At 36.7% G+C, this 22701-nt stretch overlaps 1 protein-coding gene across 5 annotated transcripts in view; it reads right to left on the bottom strand.

The window, feature by feature from the left end:
* The window catches only part of XIRP2 (xin actin binding repeat containing 2), a 356418-nt gene that overhangs the window by 31566 nt on the left and 302151 nt on the right, over positions 1 to 22701 (bottom strand). For all 5 annotated transcript variants that reach the window (XM_069577332.1, XM_069577329.1, XM_069577331.1 and 2 more), the window contains 2 exons: positions 17180 to 17340; positions 11268 to 11405 (listed from right to left, as the gene is read on the bottom strand). In XM_069577332.1, the coding sequence (XP_069433433.1) occupies positions 11268 to 11405; positions 17180 to 17340 (299 nt within the window). The remainder of the gene's footprint in view (positions 1 to 11267; positions 11406 to 17179; positions 17341 to 22701) is intronic.

Raw genomic sequence — 22701 nt, forward strand, 5'->3', positions numbered from 1 at the left:
TGTTAAGAATTTTACCATTTTTAAATTCTACATGTTGATTACCCACGGACTTAATCAGTAAAAGGAGTTGAAGGGAAAATGCTGCACAAGATTTGAAAATTCCAAACATACACCATGGTACAGAGGTTAACAAGAATTCCATCAGTATAGAATCAATGCTTTAACACCTAAAAGCAGTAAGTTATGTGCTCAACATGCACTTGTGATGTACCTAAAGTGTGTTTAAACTAGGAACAAGAAAGGAGAGTCATTATCCTCAAGTAGCTAAATATTTATGCTGAAGAACTGCACTGAAACACCTTCAAAGAATTAAAAAATTAAGTCACGTGCTGTCATTTTTATTGCACATTGATTTCAAAAATCACTGAGTCTTTTCCCCTAATATGGTTTTTACTAGTCCATCAGGTAACTGCACAATTTTCTTTATTTCTTTTAAGGTTCGTGATTCAATGAAACATCTTTTCTATCAATATAATACTGGTAATCACATGCAAAGATTTAAAAAATACAAAAGTTAGAGGGGTCTCAAAATTGAAAAGAGACTCTTACAAAAAGAGAACAAAGAACTATTTGCTTTAAGTAGATGTTTAAATAGTTTCATTTTGCCTAAAAGTATACATCTATAGCTTTTAAAAATTGAGCCATTTAACTCCTATACATATATAGAAACAAATCAGATGAAATGAAATTTAAGGACATAGCCTTTGATCTGTATTGGATTTTTCTCCAATTATACTTATCAATTCCAGGGCAATGTAAAGGGCAGAACACCCACCCACTTGCTGGAGATTCATGACTGAAGGTCAAATTAGTTCTGTAAGGAGGGGTCAGAGCAGATGAGATTCAAATAGACTTTACTAAGAAGGGGTGATAGTCTTGTCTTTAAAACTTCAAGAATAGTGGTCTAGGAAACAGTAAAAGATAAATACTTGATTACATATCTCAAAATTATAAGAGAAATTATACTGAGCGTAAGTGCTAAACACAGAGACAATGATCATTATATTTAAATAAGTTAGCCTGTATTTTGTCTGAAATGATACTGTCTCAGCACTATTTTTACAGGAGGAAATCAACACATTTGTATCTGATTCTGATATAGAAAAAGTAGTTATGTATGTGAGTATCTCTAATTCTCTCACCCGTATTTCTTTGCATTCCCCCATCTCCATAAATTACTGCTTTTTCGTCCTCTGTTTTCTGTACCCAGACTTGATGGTACACTCTGTCATTGTCATAATCCCCTCTTTAGTAATAAAAGGGCTGGGAACAATAAAGACAGAAAAGAAAAGAAATTGAGGGGAAGAAAGGAATACTCCTTTTTTAGATCCTCTAAGAAAAACAAAACAATGGAAATGTGATTGGGGGAATTTGTTATTGATACTTTTAGAATAATGATAAAAAATGCTTATGATAACAGGTTCACAAACTGGACCCCAGCCTAAAGTCTTGACTGCACTGAAGCCTCACAAACCTTCTCCAAACCTATTTCTATACACTGTGCAATATGATGAATTACATAATCCAATGGAGGGATTTCAAATACCAAAGCAGAATGATGTCTCTAGAAGACCATGGTGTATACCCAAGGATAAGGAAGATGGATTGAGTACTTGGCTCCCCGCTTCTGGTGTCCACCTAGTGGCTGCTACCTGAAGTGCTCTGTCCTCCTGACGGGGTTGAAAATGAAGGCTCTTCGGGAGTTGGTGATGGACAGGGAAGCCTGGAGTGCTACAGTCCATGAGGTCACAAAGAGGCAGACAGGACTGAGCAACTGAACTGAACTGAACTGAAAGAGCTGTTTATTGGACCATGTTGAGTAGATCACTCAGGACAGAGAGGGATAAAGAAGAAGCACAAGAAAAGCCTGTTGGAAGGAGATGTAATCTTACTTTTGGGTTCTGTGATGTTGAGATTTGCCAAGAAACTGGAAAAAAATGAAGAATTTCCTAAACATATCTCTGCAGAAGCATTTCCTCTAAGCACAGAATCTCTTTGTGCTTCTTCTTCTTTGTTCACGCCTTGTGTTCTTCCAGTTTTGCTTTTTTAGCAGGATAATTCATTTGTAATTATGCAAACTAATAAATAAATGAGCATCCAAAAGAACAGACAGGCTTGACTCAATCCAATCATTTTTAGAGCCCCAAGAGGACAGGTTTATTTTGAGAAATATCAGATCCAGAAGCAGCAGAAAAAGCTAATAATATATCCTCTGATGTCAAGTGCTTATAGAAAATGCCCATTTTCATAAAAGTAATTATATGGGAAAAAAACATTTTTGCAGATTTTACTAAGTTCTGAAAACATAATGATTGTATAATGTTAATGATTTCTATTGGTGCTATAATTTTCCTTGCTCTTCACAAACTAGCAAAATCTCAAAACTTAAAATTCTGTATCTTGCCATTTTATTATTAAATTTAAAAAGAAAGTTTATTTAGTAAATATATTATACTATATTGTTTACATACTTGAGAAGCTTTTTAGGTATAATTATGCAAAGAGCACAGTTATAATTCTAAACTAATAGGACAATTCAGATTGAAGAAGGGGCTATACAAATATATATTCTTTTTTCTATTCCAACTTTCCCTAAATGTCTACTCTCTCCCATAAAAGAAGACATACAACTTGATTATGTCTAAATAATATTTACATCTTTATCAACATTAAAAGCTTTTTGAGATCATGTGCTGGAGCACTGAGAATATGAAATTCTGCTGTGATTTTGTGCCTTTGTGGAAAGGGTCCAGGTGACACTCCCTCAACAGCCACAGGCCCTGTGATAAGCACAAAGCCATTCCTTTCCTCCTGAGCAATCCTAACTCCTTTTACTTGAACGAAGTGAAGGGTATATGTGTAAGCACACTTGTCTTCTGTAAAAGAAATTGAAAATGGGTTCTATAAGAACAAATAGGTTACAGAAATGGAAAAACTCACAGTACCATCCAGAAGAAGAGGAACTATGGTCATAATATTCCAATAACTGGGATAAATCTTGTTTCTACAAATTTTTTTTTTGGAGAAACAGTAAGATGATCATAGAAAGAAAAGCAACCAATTCAAGATATTTTGAAAGTGTTGAATCTATGCTTGTAACTTAGTCTTATTTACGAGTATTTGTACTATCCCCCAAGGTCCTGCCTGCCTGGGAAACAAGGGGATAGGGGTGGGGCTTCATACAGTAATGCCTCTAAATCCCTCTAAGCCACCAGGCAGATTAGTTTCTTTGCTCATTTTCAGCACAGTAAAGGTTAACAGAGATTTGTCAAGAGAACACACTGATCATAACAAATAGGCTCTTCCAACAACACAAGAGATGACTCTACACATGGACATCATCAGATGGTCAATACTGAAACCAGATTGATTATATTCTTTGCAACTGAAGATGGAAAAGCTCTATACAGTCAGCAAAAACAAGACTGGGAGCGGACTGTGGCTTAGATCATGAACTCCTTATTGCATAATTCAGAATTAAATTGAAGAAAGTCGGGAAAACCACTAGACCATTGAGGTATGACCTAAATCAAAGTCAGGAATAGATTCAAGGGATAAGATCTGCTAGACAGAGTGCCTGCAGAAATATGGACAGAGGTTTGTGATACTGTTAGGAGGTGGTAATCAAAACCATCCTAAAGAAAATTAAATGTAAGAAGTCAAAGTGGTTGTCTGAGGAGTCTTTACAAATAGCTGAGAAAAGAAGAGAGGCAAAAGGCAAAAGGGAAAGACATACCCAACTGAATGCAGAGTTCAAGAGAATGGCAAGGAGAGATAAGAAAGGCTTCTTAAGTGAACAATTAAAAGAAATAGAGGAAAACAATGGAATGGGAAAGACCAGGTCTCTTCAAGAAAATTGGAGATACAAAGGGAACATCTCATGCAAAGATGGGCACAATAAAGCACAGAAATGGCAAGGACCTAACAGACGCAGAAGAGATTAAGAAGAGGTGGTAAGAATACATAGAACTATACAAAAAAGGCCTTAATGACCTGGATACCACAATGATGTGGTCACTTACCTAGAGCCACACATTCTGGAGTGTGAAGCAAGTGGGCCTTAGGAAGCATTATTATGAACAAAGCTATTGGAGGTGATAGAATTCCAGCTGAGTTATTTCAAATCCAAAAATGATGCTGTTAAAGTGCTGCATGCAATATGCCAGCAAATTTGGAAAACTCAGTAGTAGCCACAGGACTAGAAAAAGTCAGTTTTCATTCTAATCCCAAAGAAGGGCAACGCGAAACAATGTTCAGATTACCACACAATTGCACACATTTCACATGCTAGCAAGGTAATGCTCAGAATCCTTCAAGCTAGGCTTCAACAGTACGTGAGCCAAGAAACTTCAGATGTACAAGCTGGATTTGGAAAAAGAGGAACGAGAGATCAAATTGCCAACATTCACTGGATCATAGAGAAAGCAAGAGAATTCTGGAAAAACATCTACTTCTGTTTTACTCACTATGCCAAAGCTTTTGACTGTGTGGATCACAAAAACTGTGGATAATTCATAAAGAGATGGGAATACCAGACCACCTTACCTGTCTTCTGAGAAACCTGTGTGCAGGCTGAATAGCAACAGAACTGGACATGGTTTCACCAAGACGCACAGAACTATAGGAAGGTGGACATGAACAGGAAGAGAGGAGGCAGATGGAGACTGGGTAGCCAGAGGTTACAAGTTGAAAAGCGTGTTCAGGGATGTTAATTTTAAACTAGAATTGCCTAATGAGCTTCTAGGAAATGATTCTGTCTCCCTAGGCCAAAAAGGCAAAAAGAAGGACAGTGTGAGGCATAGAACAATGCCATCCTTCTTTGTCATTTTACTTATAAATAAAATAAGTTTATGAATTGTATTCTACTTTGAATGGCAAAGTAGTGGCAATACTACTACTGATAGTAGCTGGTGTTTACTGAACTGTTCATATCTGCTGGTCAGTTCTGGTAAGAACTTTACATGAACCACTTCGTTTTATTCTCAACACACACGGTACTTAATCCTCATTTTATAAAGGAGGTTATGTGGTCAGCTCAGGAGACTGTAACCTGGGCTGTCTGATTCTGGAACTGATAGGCTTAACCATTCCTCTAAACTGCCTCAGTTTGATTGGGTTACTTTAGTTACAGCAGTCATTTAAAAACCATGCACATAACTTAAAAAAAAAAAACACAACACATTTCAACACATACTTTTGGTCACAATCCTGTGTGCTGATAGAGATATAAGTTAGGTTGGGATTGTTAATAGCAATCCAGGCCCTTGAAAAATTATGTATGTGGCAGAAAGCTAAAGTCAGGCTTAAAACACTTTTTATGAGAAATGCTTTGCAATGTGGACATACAGTTGATAAAAATATGTTTAGCTTGCTAGAAAATAATTATGGGTCACCTTTAAAGAGTCTAAAACACACAGATGTCAGATACATCACAAGCTGTCAAAAATGTTTTCTATCAGCCTAAAATTGTTTAGAGATTGCTTCAAATCCACATAATCTTAATAGAGTACGACTGTTTATGTGAGGCTTTTTGCAACAGCAGATGTGTGTGGAAAGATACACCCTGTCTTGCAGCTCCCTACTGGTCCACATCAGACTTGGCGGCAGGGAGTGGAGGTCAGGCATGCTTTAGACTCTTGACATAGATTCAGTGCAGCCGTTCTCATATGAAAGCAATTACCTAAGCACAGCATCGGACTGAGTACTTACCAGATTTTTGGAGCTCCATCTGTTCTTCCCTATGTAGACCACTTAAAATGAGGGAAAAAAGAAGCAACTCCAGAAAAGAGCTGCTAGGACTTCACAATTAATACGCAAAGAGCTACTCAGTGCTGTGTAAATACAAGAGAAAGAAAATGAAGAGGAAATAAGCATGAGAGAATGAAGATCAAATCCTGAATGTGAGAAATATGGCACAAAGAAGGAAGCGCCTAAGATTGCTAATGGGTCCAAGGTTTGGTTTTTGGAAGAATGGGAAAGTTCTAAAATTAGATTGTGGCAACACCACACAACTTTGTAAATATATTGAACAGCCATTGAACTGTACACTGTAAATGGGTGAACTTTATGGTATGCAAATTACCTCAATAAAGCTGTTAAAAATGAAGAAAGAGAGGATGAAAGTCTTTAAATAGAACAACAACCCAGCAACCATACAATGGATGAGTGAAAATAAACTCTGACAGGAAGAATGGCATTTTCCTACCAACAACATATTTATCCTAATATCTGCTCCATGTACTTCAAGACCTCTTTTTAAAGATGAGGGGATGGATTATTCAGAATGTTTTCCCAAATGGAGCCTGTTGTAGTGAGTGGATTAAAAATATCCCTCTTAAGTGGTCCTTTCCATTCTAGTATTAAGAACCTACTGCTTTTCACTGGCATAGAATTCTGAGAATTCAGTCCTAAGACAAAATGAGAAACAATGCTAATGTGGTATTTCTAACCTAAATATCAACAGGACACATGCTGAGTGGTTCATAATCCCTTAAGGAGGGTTGGATTTCATTCTCATCTACAGGAATAAGTAATGGATGCTTTGAAAAACAGACTCTAAATGGGTGATATTAAAAGCAGTACTAACTACCAGAACCACCGATAATAATAAAGTTTTGCCCAACATATTCTTCTAAGAAGCTGAACTCCATACCCCTGTTACCCAGAGACCATGACTGTCCAGAGTGGCTTCTTTTTCTAATTTTCATAAGGATACTCCCACAGGCTAGCAGTGATGCTGCTAACTGTTAGGCAGAACCATAAAGTTGAAGTCTAGAATACATAAATAGGACATTAGTCCAAGTTTAAAATGTTTGGCATAGTGAGTGTTCCTATATCTTGTACCTGTTTTTCCCCCACTATTTAAACCTCTTTCAATAGGTATAATCAATTAAATAAAAGAGAGAACTTTACCCTCAGAGATAGCTTAATTTTCAAAACCTGTTTAGTCCTGTTCTCTGTCTTCTAGACAAACTGCTTCCAAATAGCTAATTACCTTGAAACATTTGACTTCAGTACATTAGGAAAAAAAAAGAGGTGGATTGGAATTCATATTACACCTTATGAAATTACTGGAGGAGGAAATGGCAACCCACTCCAGTGTTCTTGCCTGGAGAATTCCATGGACAGAGGAGCTCGGCAGGCTACAAGTCCATGGGGTCGCAAAGAGCTGGACACTACTCAGCGACTAACATTTGCACTTCATTAGAAGAGTTGACTCATTGGAAAAGACCCTGACGCTGGGAGGAATTGGGGGCAGGAGGAGAAGGGGACGACCCAGGATGAGATGGCTGGATGGCATCACTGACTTGATGGACGTGAGTCTGAGTGAACTCCGGGAGCTGGTGATGGACAGGGAGGCCTGGCGTGCTGCGATTCATGGGGTTGCAAAGAGTCGGAAACACCTGAATGACTGAACTGAACTGATGAAGTTATTACTAATTGTGATGTTAAATATTGTCAGAAATCCAAAACAAATATTCTTTCTTTTAACTCTAATTAAACTTGATTTTCAAGTTAATTTATATATGTTAGCAAACTAAATATTTTTCTGGCTATGGGCAGAATTTAGCAGAGAGATAAATCTCAAGTACTTTAAACAAAGAGACAGAAAACACTCTCAGGCATGACAACAATTTGGATAAAACATAATTAACTGTTTGTCTACCAATAAATGTTTTGTCCTCAATCCCTGCTGATAAAAGAAGAGATTTTTAGAATGCATTCAGAATGCTTTAAACATTTAAGTGAATATCTAAAACATGATTTTTCTACATTTTCTGCTCAAATTTGATAGATAGCTCAAATTTCCATTAAGGACTATAAGTCAGTAATTTGATTTTTAAGGACAGATGACTTGTTTCTTTTATTTCCCTACAGATTTCTGTGTAAGGGTCAATAAATGGTATTTACTTGTTCATTCTCTCGTGTTTCCTTTCTATTTTATTTATATTGCATTGCATTATGACTTAGATTTAGCCATTTCTCATGGAATTATGGGGTATTATTAGTATGTCTAAAGGCAGATAATGAAACTGAAGTTCAGAGAGGTCATTACAGGCCTAGAATCATGCAGCTATTCAGATTTTTAGTACATTTTTAAAATTACTCTTACATACTTTAGTATTTCATGTTCTCAGAGCAGGGATTACAGCTTATTATAGTACACTATATTTGCAAGGAGAAAAATACGTCTGCAATACACACACACACATATATTGCTTGATTGCTTTGGTTTTTTTGATTGTTTTTTGATTTGATTGTTTTTACCCAGGATTGATTTGTTTTTGATTGGTTGATTGTTTTGGTTTGATGGTTTTTACCCAGCCTCTATTTACTGTTTGTTCCTAAGGGGATGCTGAGGACATGCACAGAGGCTGCTCAGCCAATCCGTGTCCTCTGGCTGTAGTACTTTAGCTCTAGGGGAAGCACATGTATCCATTTAGAGCCAATTAGATGTCATAAGGCTTTTTCCTGAGGCTTCTGGGAAAAGGATTCTCCCTCTTTTTCTTCATCATTTTTAGTCTTTTCTGGGGAAAATTTGAGTGAAAAAGGGGCCAACTGAGAGGAAGTAAGGCTGAGAGGTTAAAAAAGAAAAGAAATATGGTCAAGGAGATAATCAGTTTTTAAAACAAACACTTGGAAAGTGCTTATAAGGTCCAAGCACAATCTTAAGTACTTTACAAAAACAGATTTTTTAATGCTCTTAACATACCTATGAGGTGGATGCTATTCTAATCTTGGCTTTATAATTGAGGAAATTGAGACACAGAGATACAAAGAAACTTGCCTAATGTCACCAGCTAATACGTTAAGGAGGGCTTCCTTGGTGGCTCAGCAGTAAAGAATCCACTTGCCAAAGCAGGAAATGTGGGTTCGATCCCAGAGTCAGGAAGATCCCCTGGAGAAGGAAATGGCAACCCACTCCAGTATTCTTGCCTGGAAATCCCATGGACAGAGGAGCCTGGCGGGCTATGGTCCATGGGGTCCCAAAGAGTTGGACATGGCTGAGTGACTAAATGACAACAGCAGTAAGTTGAGGAGCAGGGATACGGACCCAAGCGATCTTGCTCCATCTGAGTGCTCCTAGCTACTGTGCTAGAGACATACTGTGAATCCTTAGTTAAATCCATGGTAATGTAATACATGCTTAACAATGGGTTCTCAAAGGAAAGACAGAAAGAGGAAAGGGAGGAAGAATAGAAGGGAAGGAAAGCAGGAAGGAAGGGAGGAAAAATATTCCTGATTTGTTGCCAGTTCCCTTGGTATTAATATTCATAATATGGCTGATTGCAAGCTATTAACATGATATTATCTGGTTTTCAAAATTCCTAAAAATTTAATGACGAAAGTGTTGGCACAAGCCAGCTGCTCTAGTATACCTCTGGAGATTACATCAAATCTCCCTTCTACAAGATTGCATCTTTATGAATTTGTTATATTCTTTTTAGCTTAAGACGTTTGTGGTCGGATTTTTGGCCTTTTGCAAAATAAAGCATCCTAATTGATAGCAAATTTTACAGATGATGAAATGCTTTCATGGAAATGCCCTTTGGTATCTTTGACCACCACAATCACCTCATGAAATAGACAAATCACTCATTGGTTTCTCCATCTTAACAGAAACTAAGACTTGAGGGGTTATGAATTTGGACTATGTAGTGCTGGCAACATAATTTACCATACTCAGTGTAAAATGAAAATGTAATGTTACTTGTTTAAAAATCACTAAGAATTTCAAGATAATAGCAGAGTATGAAAATAAGTGCAGGGCCCTTCCACCCAAGGGGTTCTGTGTAACTGCTCCCCGTGAAGGTGGCCCTGGGTCTATGTAACTCAGCTGATACATGTCAGAGGTGGTGCGTGAACTCATATCTACCAAGTCTCATAGTTCTTACACTCTATCACTCTGCTTTCCTGTAAATTAAAGGACCTGTAAAAACCTGTACTTCTACATAGGATTTACTTAAATTATTAATAATGACTATATATCATGTAGTTGATCAATTTCAAGTAAACACACATACTTGATTCACATAGATTCCTATGTTGCAAAAGCTATATTTTAGATCGCAACTATATCCAATCCCAGGTTTCCTTGGTGGCTCAGTGGTAAAGAATCCACCTGCAAGTTTGATCCCTAGGTCGGGAAGATAGCCCTGGAGAAGGAAATGTCACCCATTCCAGTCATCTTGTCTGAAAAACTCCATGGGCAGTCCTTGAGGTCACAAAAGAATTGGACATGTCTTAGCGACCAAATGGCAGCAATAGCCAATCTTAATTTATTTACGTTACATTTCCTTTAGGTAAAATTAAAAGAAATCTTGCCTTAAACTTGAGCTACTTATATTGCACCTTAAAATTTTTTTTCAAACAAAGCCAGAAAAAGAAAACAAATACTATTTCACATATCAGACTTTTAATTAATCTATCTGATATACTTCCCCTGCTACCCGACCACCATACACACTCGAATGCCTTAGTATTCAAAACTTAGACAACTGTAAATATCCTTGGGATTTTTCTGAAAAAACAAAAACAAAAAATACTTTTATGTCCTATGACAACATTTCAGAAATATCCCAGTTACTTTCTTCCTCATAGAAAGGCTATTTACAGTGCAGTTACTATTTTTCACAGTGCCAGGCTCAATCTAATGAGTCTTATTACTAATATTTTCACAATCAAAAGTCATTATAACCCATGACAATATTTGGTGATATATGACAATGGAGTAATGAAATGGGAAAATAAAATCTTTTATGTAAGATAGCATTTAGAGGTTGCATTATTAAGTTTTATATAACATCTGGGTTCCACTACTCAATTTTTGATTATTTTAAGCAAATAGAAAACTCATCAAAATAAGCAGCTGAATAATGCTTCAGATTTAATCTACGCAAAGAAATAACAGATAGTTTATCATGAGTTATAATGTAAAGGCAGAAGTTCAACGTAAATATTGTTCTCAACATTTCTGTTTACCTGTTGACTAACTTAGACTATTTAATTTTCATTTTTGAGACATTAGAAGCCGAGAAAAAAAATATACCAGTGTGATTTTCTAGAAACATGTCAAAATGCTCCAATAAGTTAATACACTGATATGCTTTCAGGATGATTTTAAAAACATTTCAAAATTACCATTCTTGATGAGTAATAAAAACAAATATACCACCAAAGAGGGCGGGTGTGTGTGTTTTATATTAGCACTGAAATAAGAGCATTTCAGCCAGACAGGATTTATCCTTGACTGATAGTAGTATTACCTGCTCAGATCTGTTCTGGTGTTGGTATTGGTACTGAGTGAAGGTATTAGAGGAAGAAGCACTTTTGTCCTTCTCAAATTGTTTCTTCACTCTGGCCAAACCACCAGGCACTGTGCACATTTCTGATTCTTCCAGCATCTAAAAAAAATTAAGAAAAAGGAAAATTCAACTTTACATCATCTCAGGGTAGGATTCTCAAGCTATTTAAAAAAAAATCTTTGACAGTTATTAGTGGGTGGTATAATAGAAAGACAGTAACATAAATAATTATTTCAGAAGGCCTTTATTACAGAAAACCTTAATAAAAATAATCTATCCATGATGGTTTTTCATGTGTCAGTCTTCTGATATAAAGTTAGAAGAATCTTCAAAGTATTGAGTTAATTTTCTTTATCTCAGATAGATTTTGATGTCTGGAGATTAGACCTGTTAGAATGTATTTCTCTCATACTATATAAACTAGCCAGATATTAGAACAATGGATTAAATTTTAATCCATAATAAAGTTGTTATTAAAATCCCTAATGTCTAGATAGGTAACACATCATTAACAATATTAAAAAAGAAATTTGACTTATTCCAAAATGTACTTAAATCATTAAGGATAAACAAAATAGCTTTGGAGTTCTTTAAAGGGAGCATATTTTTAATCATAGGAAAAAATATTAAAGTTAATAAAAATAACCACTATTTAATACATAGTGCTGAGTGCTGATTTTCTTCTACATATTTATATATTTTTTTTCATTTGATGCTTCTCCATATTCTGTGAGATATGAACATTTATCATCCTCACTTTAAAATGAGGAAATTGAGGTTTGGGGAAGACATCTTGTTAAATTCTCACAACTAGGGTGTGAGTGTGGGAGCTGGAGTTTGAAACCATATCTGCCTGTCTTAATCACAGCTGTCTGTCTTAACACTAGCCTTTAAAACATAGGCAGAAAAACAGATACTCTGAGATGGATGTACCCTAGGACTCAGCTCTTAGCCTTGGTATATGAGACTCTGGGTTGGGTCGGAGGGTCTAAGTTTAGAAAGATCCTGGTCTATCACTGGCAGTTTATAGATGAGAAAGCTCATTCTAGTAGGAGTCACTTGGAACAACCTGAACAACTTTGAGAAGTTGTCTCAGATACTCTGTCCCTGTGGGAAGCTCAGTAACTTGACGGCTTTGGTTTTGACGATTCAGCATATTCCGCAGCCCAGCAGGCACTCAAGCCCAGGTGGGATGACAACTGTTAAGCAAACAGGCCCCAGGCCAACCCACTCTCCTCTAGGATATGTCCCAGTATGAGACTGGGAGGAGATTCAGTGACACTTCATGCACAGAAGGTCTCCTGAGGTCTGGCCCAGTCCTGACATAACCCTGGAAGACTTGAAACCTGAGAGTATCTGGATACTTGTGAGCTGAGGTTCCCTGGACTGTGGATTCTTACGATCCTGAAATCCTTACTGAAATAGTTTCTCAAACAAGTACTAAAAGTACAACACTATATTGAGGTTTTCTATACTCTAAAATGGGTTTCCAGAGGTGGCACGGTGGTAAAGAATCCACCTGCCAATGTAGGAGACACAAGAGACCTGGGTTTGATCCCTGGGTCGGGAAAATCCCCTGGTGGAGTAAACGGCAACTCACTCTAGTATTCTTGCCTGGGATATCCCATAGACAGAGTAGCCTGGCGGGCTACAGTCCGTGGGGTCACAAAGAGTTGGACAGGACTGACCGTGCATGCATGCCCACACGCAGGCAATACTCTAAAATACTGGAGATGAAATTAATATTCAGGATTGTCTGAATTACTGGCAGATACTCAAGTGGTTGCTTTATCAAGTTTATAACCTTTCCCCAGTTACAGGGCTTGCCAAATATTTAAGAATAGCACATTAGCTTAGTGGAAAGAAGGGATACATTCTATCAAACTGTAACAAATTTCACACATAAATCCTGGTGAATTACTATCACTTGATACATGTTAAAATCATAAGAAATTATGGCATCTCTTTTGAAATTTAAGATAAAGAAAAGGAAGGGTAAATTAAGGCTACAGTATTTCTCTTATCCCCTCTATCATTTAATTTACATAAATGACCTTTTTCAATTGATCACGTATGCTGCTGCTGCTAAGTTGCTTCAGTCGTGTCCGACACTGTAGGACCCCATAGATGGCAGCCCACCAGGCTCCCCCGTCCCTGGGATTCTCCAGGCAAGAAAACTGGAGTGGGTTGCTATTTCCTTCTCCAATGCATGAAAGTGAAAAGTGAAAGTGAAGTTGCTCAGTCGTGTCCGACTCTTAGCGACCCCATGGACTGCAGCCTACCAGGCTCCTCCGTCCACGGGATTTTCCAGGCAAGAGTACTGGAGTGGGGTGCCATTGCCTTCTCCAATCATTTGTAGATAATATATAAATATCAAATTACAGAAATCAAGCCAAATTTTGTTAAGAAAGTTACCTTTTCCAACAACTATAAACAATGTCCAAATGATACACAAATTAATCTGGTTGGTCTGATTAACTATGCTAATGAATGGATACTTTCCTGGTATGTGTGTTTGCACAAAAAATATCAGTTCTTACACTGAATAGACTGCCTCTTATCTACTAAACGAATTAGAAAAAAATGAATATATCCATTCATTTCCTTTAGCATTGTGCTTTGGAATTAGACCATGTTGCACATGCAACAATGCATACAGTTTGTTGATATTTTCTAGTAATACAACCCAGTACTCCTGATGCCACTTGCTGGGCTAAGGGGGAAAGCCCTTTGAGCTATAGTTCAGTTAGTAGGAGTGAAAAGGTTTTATTGTTTAGTTCAGCTTGTAAGTGCAAGTTTACCTATGTAAGATGGCAGGACTTACTCAAGAAGCAGCCTGTGACTATGAACTGGAGTGATGTTTCTTTGCTTAGACTGAAATCATTATGCCTTGGTTACCACCAGGTACTGACATCCCAACTACTCCATGTAATTGTCAATGACCATATAACTTAGATTGCTTTGCGTTGAACCTTTAAAAAAAATGTTTATCCTTATTCTATGTTTCCTATTCTTGGACACAGAAATAAGATCTGGAATTTAATGGGTATACCAATAAAATTATTCTATAAACAAGTCAATTTAAATACCTAACACAAAATCTACCTAATGTTATTTTAATAGTAAGTTAATTTAAATATATAACACTTAAACTTAGGCAAGTATATTACATAGAGAATCAGCAATTTTGTTTAAAAGAATTGTTCTTGCTTTCTAGAGCATAATAGAAGTAACATAATTTGGGGAGTAGGACAAACAGTGATTCTAATCCCATGTATGAGCCTTAAAACCTTGGGCTAGAGTTCCTTAACCTCAGTTTTCTTTCTTCAAACTGGGGGGGCGGTGCAGGGGAAGCAACATATTTCTCACAGGTTTTTAGCAAGTGTTAAAAAGGAAGATAAAGGAAATAAAATTGCACAGCACAAAATGTGTTGCTTTGTTGCTTAATAAATGTTGCTTCTCCTTTCTCCTCTAGGGGGCTTCTGTAGACTGATGCTTTGTCACAGGCAGGCCTTTCCTTTGGTGGTGGTGGTGGTGTAGTCCCTAAGTCGTGTCGGACTCTTGAGCCCCCATGGACTGCAGCCTGCCAGGCTCCTCTGCCCATGGGATTCTCCAGGCAAGAATACTGGAGTGGGTTGCCATTTCCTTCTCCAGGGGATCTTCTGACCCAGGGATTGAACCCCGGTATCCTTTGCAGGCAGATCCTTTACCAACTGAGCTCTGAGGGAAGCCCCAGCCTTTCCTTTATGTTCAACAAAATACCACCTGGCTGATTCTAGGACAAAGAGAAACTGATCTAGGACAAAGAAACTATCTCAGTGTAATTCAAATATAATGGATTCAGTTTGGGGCCACATCAATGACTTCCAAATTCTGCACATAAAATATTTGGTTTATTTATGTAGACAACACTTGGTTATAAGTAGTTTCCATGCTTTTTTGATTAAACAAACATTTGATGCAATTGACCAAATGAGGCAGTTATTTTGCTGTATCTTAAATATTTATCAGGATTTCTCTGAGATAATATATGTGCTCATTTTTCTCAAAATATTAGCTTAGGGGCAAACCAAACAATAGGGCATTTTTTGGGCCAATATGCGTTCCTGTATAAGAAGAGGCAGTTGAATATAGTTAAAAGAGTACTGGAGTCAAGAGACTTTGAATCTAGTCTGGCTTCGTTGCTATCTAACTACATGACCTCCCATAAATCGCTGTCCCTCAGTTAGTTTTATCTGTACATGGGCAGGAAAGACAGGGACCATTAAATTCCTTTTACATAGACTTTCTTCAGAATAGCACTGAAATTAAAAATTTTTTATATTAAATAGTGAGAAATTGTTTCCCATGTGCCTGATTTAAATGTTTTCCTTTTGACATTAAATACAAATCATGCCTTGTACACATGTGTTTTATGGTATATTATCCTCGTGCCTAGCAAGATAAAAGTCTTCCTAGATAAAAGATGGCTTAGTAAATAGCTAGTCTTTATCTAGGTATTTTCAAAGTCAGCTTGTTACCCCAAGAAACATTCTTCCAATTTATTATCTAACTTGTGGTGAAATTGCTTAATGATCCAGCAGGGGGTGCTATGTAAGAAGACTGGCAGGAGGTGCTGCAGGGATACTATTTGTTTTGGAAGTATTTAGGTATTTCTCTACATTGATTCAACATCTATGCTATGTCTAAAATGTATTTTAATTACTATGTAAAATCTTAAATGTCATCTAGAATTGCAATATTGTTAATGAGTTTGGCTCAGTCATTCTTGTCTCTGAATAATTTGTAAAGAAAAACGCTGCTTCACAGTAGCTATTTTAGAATACCACCCTTCTTGGCTACTCTCTCTCTCGTGGATAAATCAACATCTTTGCTAATTTGGAGATTATAATTATAAAAGAATATCCTTACATTCCATTAAAGCTTCTACTAATAAAATGACTTCTCAAATCCTGTGGCTTGCAGGCCGCAGAATATGGAGCCCAACAAACTTTTGAATATGACTTTAGTATGCATTGGCTCTAAATATCGGTGGTCTTACTGAATCCTGCTCTTTCCTATAATCATAAGTGGTTTAGCAGAGCGCCTACATTGCTAATCTCCCTCATTTCTATGTTGATTAAGCTACTCGTAATGGATTTAGTGCATACAGAAAAATGAAAAAAGCAAAAGAAATTATATTGCCAGTGAATTTAAATTAACTATACATGTGAACAAGGAGGATGGGAGGCAGACCCACATGATTAAGATTTTGAAATTAATTCCCAACCTTCCTGAGGAGAATAGCTATAGGTTAAATGATAATTGGGGCAATAATAACACATTTATACAGTGCCTTACGGCTTACATGTAAATTATCTCTGACTCTTCACAGAGACCATCTGCAGTAGGTGGTTTTTTTCCCATTTTTCAGTTAAGGAAACTGAAGTTCAGAGAGGGGTTAAGATAGGAGCCCAAGTTTATACAAATGGTAAGTGGCAGCAAGCATGCTAAGTGGCTTTAGTCATGTCTGACTTTTTGTGACCCTAGGGGCTGTAGCCTGATAGGCTCCTCTGTCTGTGGGATTTTTCATGCAAAAATACTGGAGTGGATTGCCATGCCTTCTTCTAGGGGATCTGCCTGACCCAGGGATTAAGCCTTAGTCCCTTATGTCTGCTGTACTGGCAGGCAGGTTCTTTACCACTAGTGCCACCTGGGAAGCCCCAGTAAGTGGCAGAGCTGAAGCTTAATTTCAGATACCCTGAATTTGATACACATTATTGCTGTTTTCTCTACTTATCCAATTGTCCAGTAGTATTCTTATATTGCCATGTAAAGAAGGCATGTGAAAGGCAATCAGCCGGCCTAATGCAGGAGCACCAGGAGCAGCTTACATTGGCGGAGAAGCTGCGGCAGTTGCCCCTGGAAACAGCTGCCTGGTACCTCGCCATCCGTTCCTTCAAGGACACCACTTCTTGGAGGTCTGACACACTCTTGCTCTGCGCGGCAGTGTCTTCTGCAAATCCACTCGCAGGCTTAGTAGGGCCAGCAGTCACTAAAAACAAATGTAGCATGCTCAGATATGATTCAGGTTTTGAAAAGAAAATAACATCATCTTAGGAACAGTGAAGGCACTTAAAACATCTGGTTTTGGAAAGCAGACTGTAATATACCACAGTATTTCCCATGTTTCACAGTCACCTTCTTTTTTTAAACCTTCAAGCAAAGCTACAAAATGCCAATAGAGAGGCATCTGCTTATGCAAACAGCAAATGAAAATACTGCCCCACTTTCCTGCCATTATTCCGATAAACAGTAAGTATTTATTGACATACATAATGTTAATGAAACTCCTGAAGCACTATGTGTTGGATTTATGCTAAATGCTATAAAAGCGTAATCTCATTTACTTCTCTAACAACCTCATGAAGTATGTTCCATTATTTTCTAAAATTTATAGATAAAGAAAATGGAGAATCAGAGTAATTAAAAAACTTTCCCATGATCACACAATTAGTAAGTGTCAGATTTGGTGGTTTGACTAAATCTTTAGCAAGTCTAAAAATTGCTCTTTGCCTCTTACCTTACCCTTCAACCCTCAAGGAGATAGATCTAGAAAGATCTATTGAGATAGATCTAAAATATGTGAATGCTATGAGAATTATAGACTGGAGTTTTTCCTTTTATTTCATAGTGGCATGTGTTACATAAGACAGCATTAATAGTTCCCTTTAAAAATAAGTTTTTCCAGTTATTCCAGATCACCTGATATTTTCCCATGAAAGCCATCTACCTGACAAAAATATAGGGCATCAGATATTACATATTTGCAAACAGAGCAAAAGCCTGATTGCATGATCACAGAATAACAGATGTCAGAAGCAGAAACGTCTTAGAGATACTGTAGTCTCATCTGGTCTAATCGGTTCCTTTTAGGCATAAGGAAACACATCTAAATATTTCCTGATGTGAATGGAATATAAGGACCCTCCCTGGTGAGTGTGATTCTCCATGTTTATTTAAATACAGGTGCCAGAGTTGATTTCAAAACTAGTTTTTGTTATTTAATTCAGTGTTCTTTGCTGCTATCACTCTGTTTGTTTGTTTACTATTTACTCTTTAAAAATTGTAATTCCAAAATCATTTCAAGGGCTCCTTCTGGGGCCAACCAGTGAATGGTGTGTGTGTGTGTGTTTTGATATGTTCATCACTCATTCATACACCCCTGCCTTTCTCCTTAGGGCTGTTGTTTTTTGCACTCATAGGGTAGTGGTCTTTGGTGTGCTTTGTTATTTGAATTGGTTTACCAACACTGACTCAAAGCCCCAGACAACCCCAGTTAACAGACCACCAAGCTGTTTCCTCCCTGCCCTGCTCCCCTAATCTTCTCACCTTATCCCCACACTGAACCATCTTAGTACATTGTTTGTTTTTTTCCATCAGCTACTTGAAAGTTTATGTACACACAGCAATTTGAGAATAATATGCGTGACCCAGGAGAGATTAAAAATCATTTGTAGTTTGACTCCGTATTTTGTAGTTTGACTCCGTATTTGGCTTTCCTTAAGGACTTCTTATTATATTAAATTATAGGTATATTTTAAAGTTTTAATTTTTTTATATTTTATTTCACACATATCAAAAAGAAACAAAATATAAAGGAATAAGACATTGTATCATATGCATGCTGTGATTGTATAACCTGATATATTCACAATAAATGTGAATTAGTTTTTAAAATTCACCTGTCTTCTGAAAACTCTATATATCCACACAAAAGTATAACTCCTCCAGATAATCCTGATAAAAAGAGATTCACACAAACTACTGAAAGTCTTTCACATGCAGAAGAAAATATGTCTTTATTTTTCTCTGTGCATTGTCTATTTGTACAGATGAATTCTGATTATGTTCAGCCATACTCCTCTTGTTGTAAATGGTCTCTATATAAATTTTATTGAACATGAACCACTAAAGTTTTTCCACATTATGATATGAATTTCATTTTGTACATTATTCATAAAATATGTCATTCTTACATCAATCTTAACAGAAAGTCATTAGTTTATTTTTGCAAAAATTTACAGAGTATTTACTTTCCAAATACTTCAGTTTTTATCCTACCTACTGGGAAATGCCTAAGATTATTAATGGTCAGGAAATCAGTTGTCCGAGTATTAGAGAGATTTGGCTTCCATTGCCTTGTGGCTTTTTCTTCTGATCACAGAAAAAACATTATGTTTTAATCTCTCTGTTTCTCTCTCTCTCTTCCTCTCTTTTCCGCATCAGTGACTCTGCCTACACAGGCAGGGTAGTGGAGTAGAAAACCTACCTGGAACAAATAAATTGTGTCCATGTTGTTTTTTAACCTCCTAAGTCAATGTCTTTTAATTTCCTCATTTGAAAAACAAGGTGATGCTTCCTGTTGAATGTACTGTGAGGCAGCGCGCCCATTTGTTCCTATCCTGATGTTGATGACACCTGATGTAAATTTGTAAGGTTTGTAAAACAGTCTCTTTTTTTTCTTTCTGAAGGATAATTGCTTTACAGAATTTTGTTGTTTTCTGTCAAACCTCAACATTAATCAGCCATAGGTATACATATATCCCCTCCCTTTTGAAACTCTCTCCCATCTCCCTCCCCATCCCACCCCTCTAGGTTGATAACAGAGCCCCTGTTTGAGTTTCCTGAGCCATACAGCAAATTCCCATTGGCTACCTATTTTACATACGGTAATATAAGTTTGCATGTTATTCTTTCCATATATCTCACCCTCTCCTCCCCTCTCCCCATGTCCATAAGTCTATTCTCTATGTCTGTTTCTCTATCACTGCCCTGTAAATAAACTCTTCAGTACCATTCTTGTAGATTCTGTATATGTGCATTAGAATACAATATTTATCTTTCTCTTTCTGACTCACTTCACTCTGTATAATAGGTTCTAGGTTCGTCCACCTCATCAGAATTGACTCAAATGCATTCCTTTTTATGGCCACTGTGTATTTGTATCACAGCTTCTTTATCCATTCATCTATTGATGGACACTGAGGTTGCTTCCATGTTCTAGCTACTGTAAATAGTGCTGCAGTGAACAATGGGATACATGTGTCTTTTTCAATTTTGGTTTCCTCAGGGTATATGCCTAGGAGTGGGATTGCTGGGTCATATGGTGGTTTTATTCCTAGTTTTTAAAGGAATCTCCATTCCATCTTCCATAGTGGAAGACGTATCAATTTACATTCCCATCAACAGCGCAAGAGTGTTCCCTTTTGTCCACACCCTCTCCAGCGTTTATTGTTTGTAGACTTTTTGATGAGGGCCATTCTGACTGGTGTGAGGTGATATCTCATTGTAGCTTTGATTTGCATTTCCCTAATAACAAGCGATGTTGAGCATCTTTTCATGTATTTGTTAGCCATCTGTAAGGACAGTCCCTTTCTTAGTGATGTGTGGCAAAGAAGATAGGAACATTGGTTGTCTGACCTCATGATATTCTCTTTCAGAATATGACTGACATTAGAAACAGGGTTAACTGAGTTTAGGGAAACTTTAAAGAGAAAGGTAACACAGAACAAGGTGGGTGTAAGACAGACTCAAAGCTATCCTGTACAATACAGGGAACATAGCCAATATTTTGTAATAACTGTAAATGGAAGATAACCTTTAAAAATTAAATAATTTTTAAAAACATTACTAATAATTGACTGGAAACTAAAGATGCTATTGTCATAAAATACTTGTAGAAAATAGGGAATAATAGGACCTGTAAGTATTCTAATGGAAACCAGAGTGTGGAGGACCATGCCATAAGGCTACAGTGGTCTGTGAAAAAGAGGAAGGGAAAATAAAATTTTACATGACTATTTCTGATAAGCATTATAAATATTTACATCACAAAACCATTGTACTAGAAGTTATTTGTTTCTGGGATTTAGAGGTAATTCACTGTGCAGATGAGTAAATAAACTTTTTTAAAAGTTCAATGAATTCTCTCAAATCTCCAGTTAATGAGTTCTCCAGCCCAGCCTAGAATCTATTGTAATCCTATATATAGAATATTTTATTTGCTGATAAGAAAATACTTGCTAATCCACCCCCAAATTAACTCTTTCTGTAATAGAATATATCCTGTAAAGCAGAAAGAGCATATAGGGAAGCACTTGGAAAGAATATACACCACTAACAAATCTAAGCTGTTATCATGAGACTATTAGAAACCAAGGGTAAGAATGCATTTTCAAAGAATTCTGAGGTTCTCAGGGGAAAGATTTCTATTATTACCTTTTGTAATATAAGAAGTTACATACTCCAGTTAGACCCAATTTATGTCCACTTCCTATTTTCTTAAATCATGAGAGAGTGTGTGACTATTTTTCATGTCTCTATTTTCCATGAGCCTCAAACATGTGCTTTTCTTCTGCAGGTTTTAAAAATGAAGAAACTGACTAAACCAATGGATCAATCAAGCAAATTTACCTAGGTTGCAAAGTTTATTATGCTTCCTTGAATTTTACTTCCTGTGGAAAGTCCTTGTTTAAGGAATTTTTAAAAAAGGAAAGTAGTACAAGATAAGGCAGAATGCCCTAATTTTGTTGAGTGATTATTCATCTGCATGTAATCAGTCACAGAAGGGTTTGCATAGTCAGCCTTCTGTGTTTTCTTGGAGGTGATAATAGTTTTAAGATATCAGATATACAAAATGATAAGGAATAGTCAATGTTTTGAATACACATTGAAAATTTCTCCTAATTTCACAATTTCTGTTATCAGTGAAAGAATTCTTAGAAATATGCAGAGACTAATATCAAGAGGCATTTCAAAAGGGTCACTGAGACATTTGCTATGAACTAGTCTTCAAATTAGCTGTTCAGGAATTTTCAAAGATGCAATTCAGTTTTTTTATTTTATAAATGATATGTTCCTAGAGCATTAAAAAATGACAAATCTATCCTTATTTCTCATTAAACAAATGTCTAAAAGCTGAAATAAGTTATAAATATAATTAATGACTTGGAAATAAAGGTTAATGTCTAGATACATAGTGGTAGGCTCAGTGTATTGCTTCAAAATACTGTCAAAGTCATAAAAGTGTTTATTTAGAAAACACCTAATGTGGCAGGATTCACACGACCAAGTGCTTTGTCATGATCTTATTTCTAAAGCAAGATTCAATCTCAACACATTTTCTAAATTTAAATATGTCTTATTATTTTCAAAATACGAGAGGCCCATTCCCAAATCATAGTTGTGGGTAAAGTTTTATGGAAAAGATGATTATGTCAATGGATGTTACTGGATGAAAGACTGATATTGAACACCAGGAGCTTTAAAACTGGCTTGCACAAGGATGGTGTAAATTTTTGTGAGTCACCTCTTTACTTCTCCCTTTTGCCTGCACAATATGAGCTATGTGAAA

The sequence above is a fragment of the Ovis canadensis genome, chromosome 2 (genome assembly GCF_042477335.2).
Source record: "Ovis canadensis isolate MfBH-ARS-UI-01 breed Bighorn chromosome 2, ARS-UI_OviCan_v2, whole genome shotgun sequence".
NCBI lineage: Eukaryota > Metazoa > Chordata > Mammalia > Artiodactyla > Bovidae > Ovis > Ovis canadensis.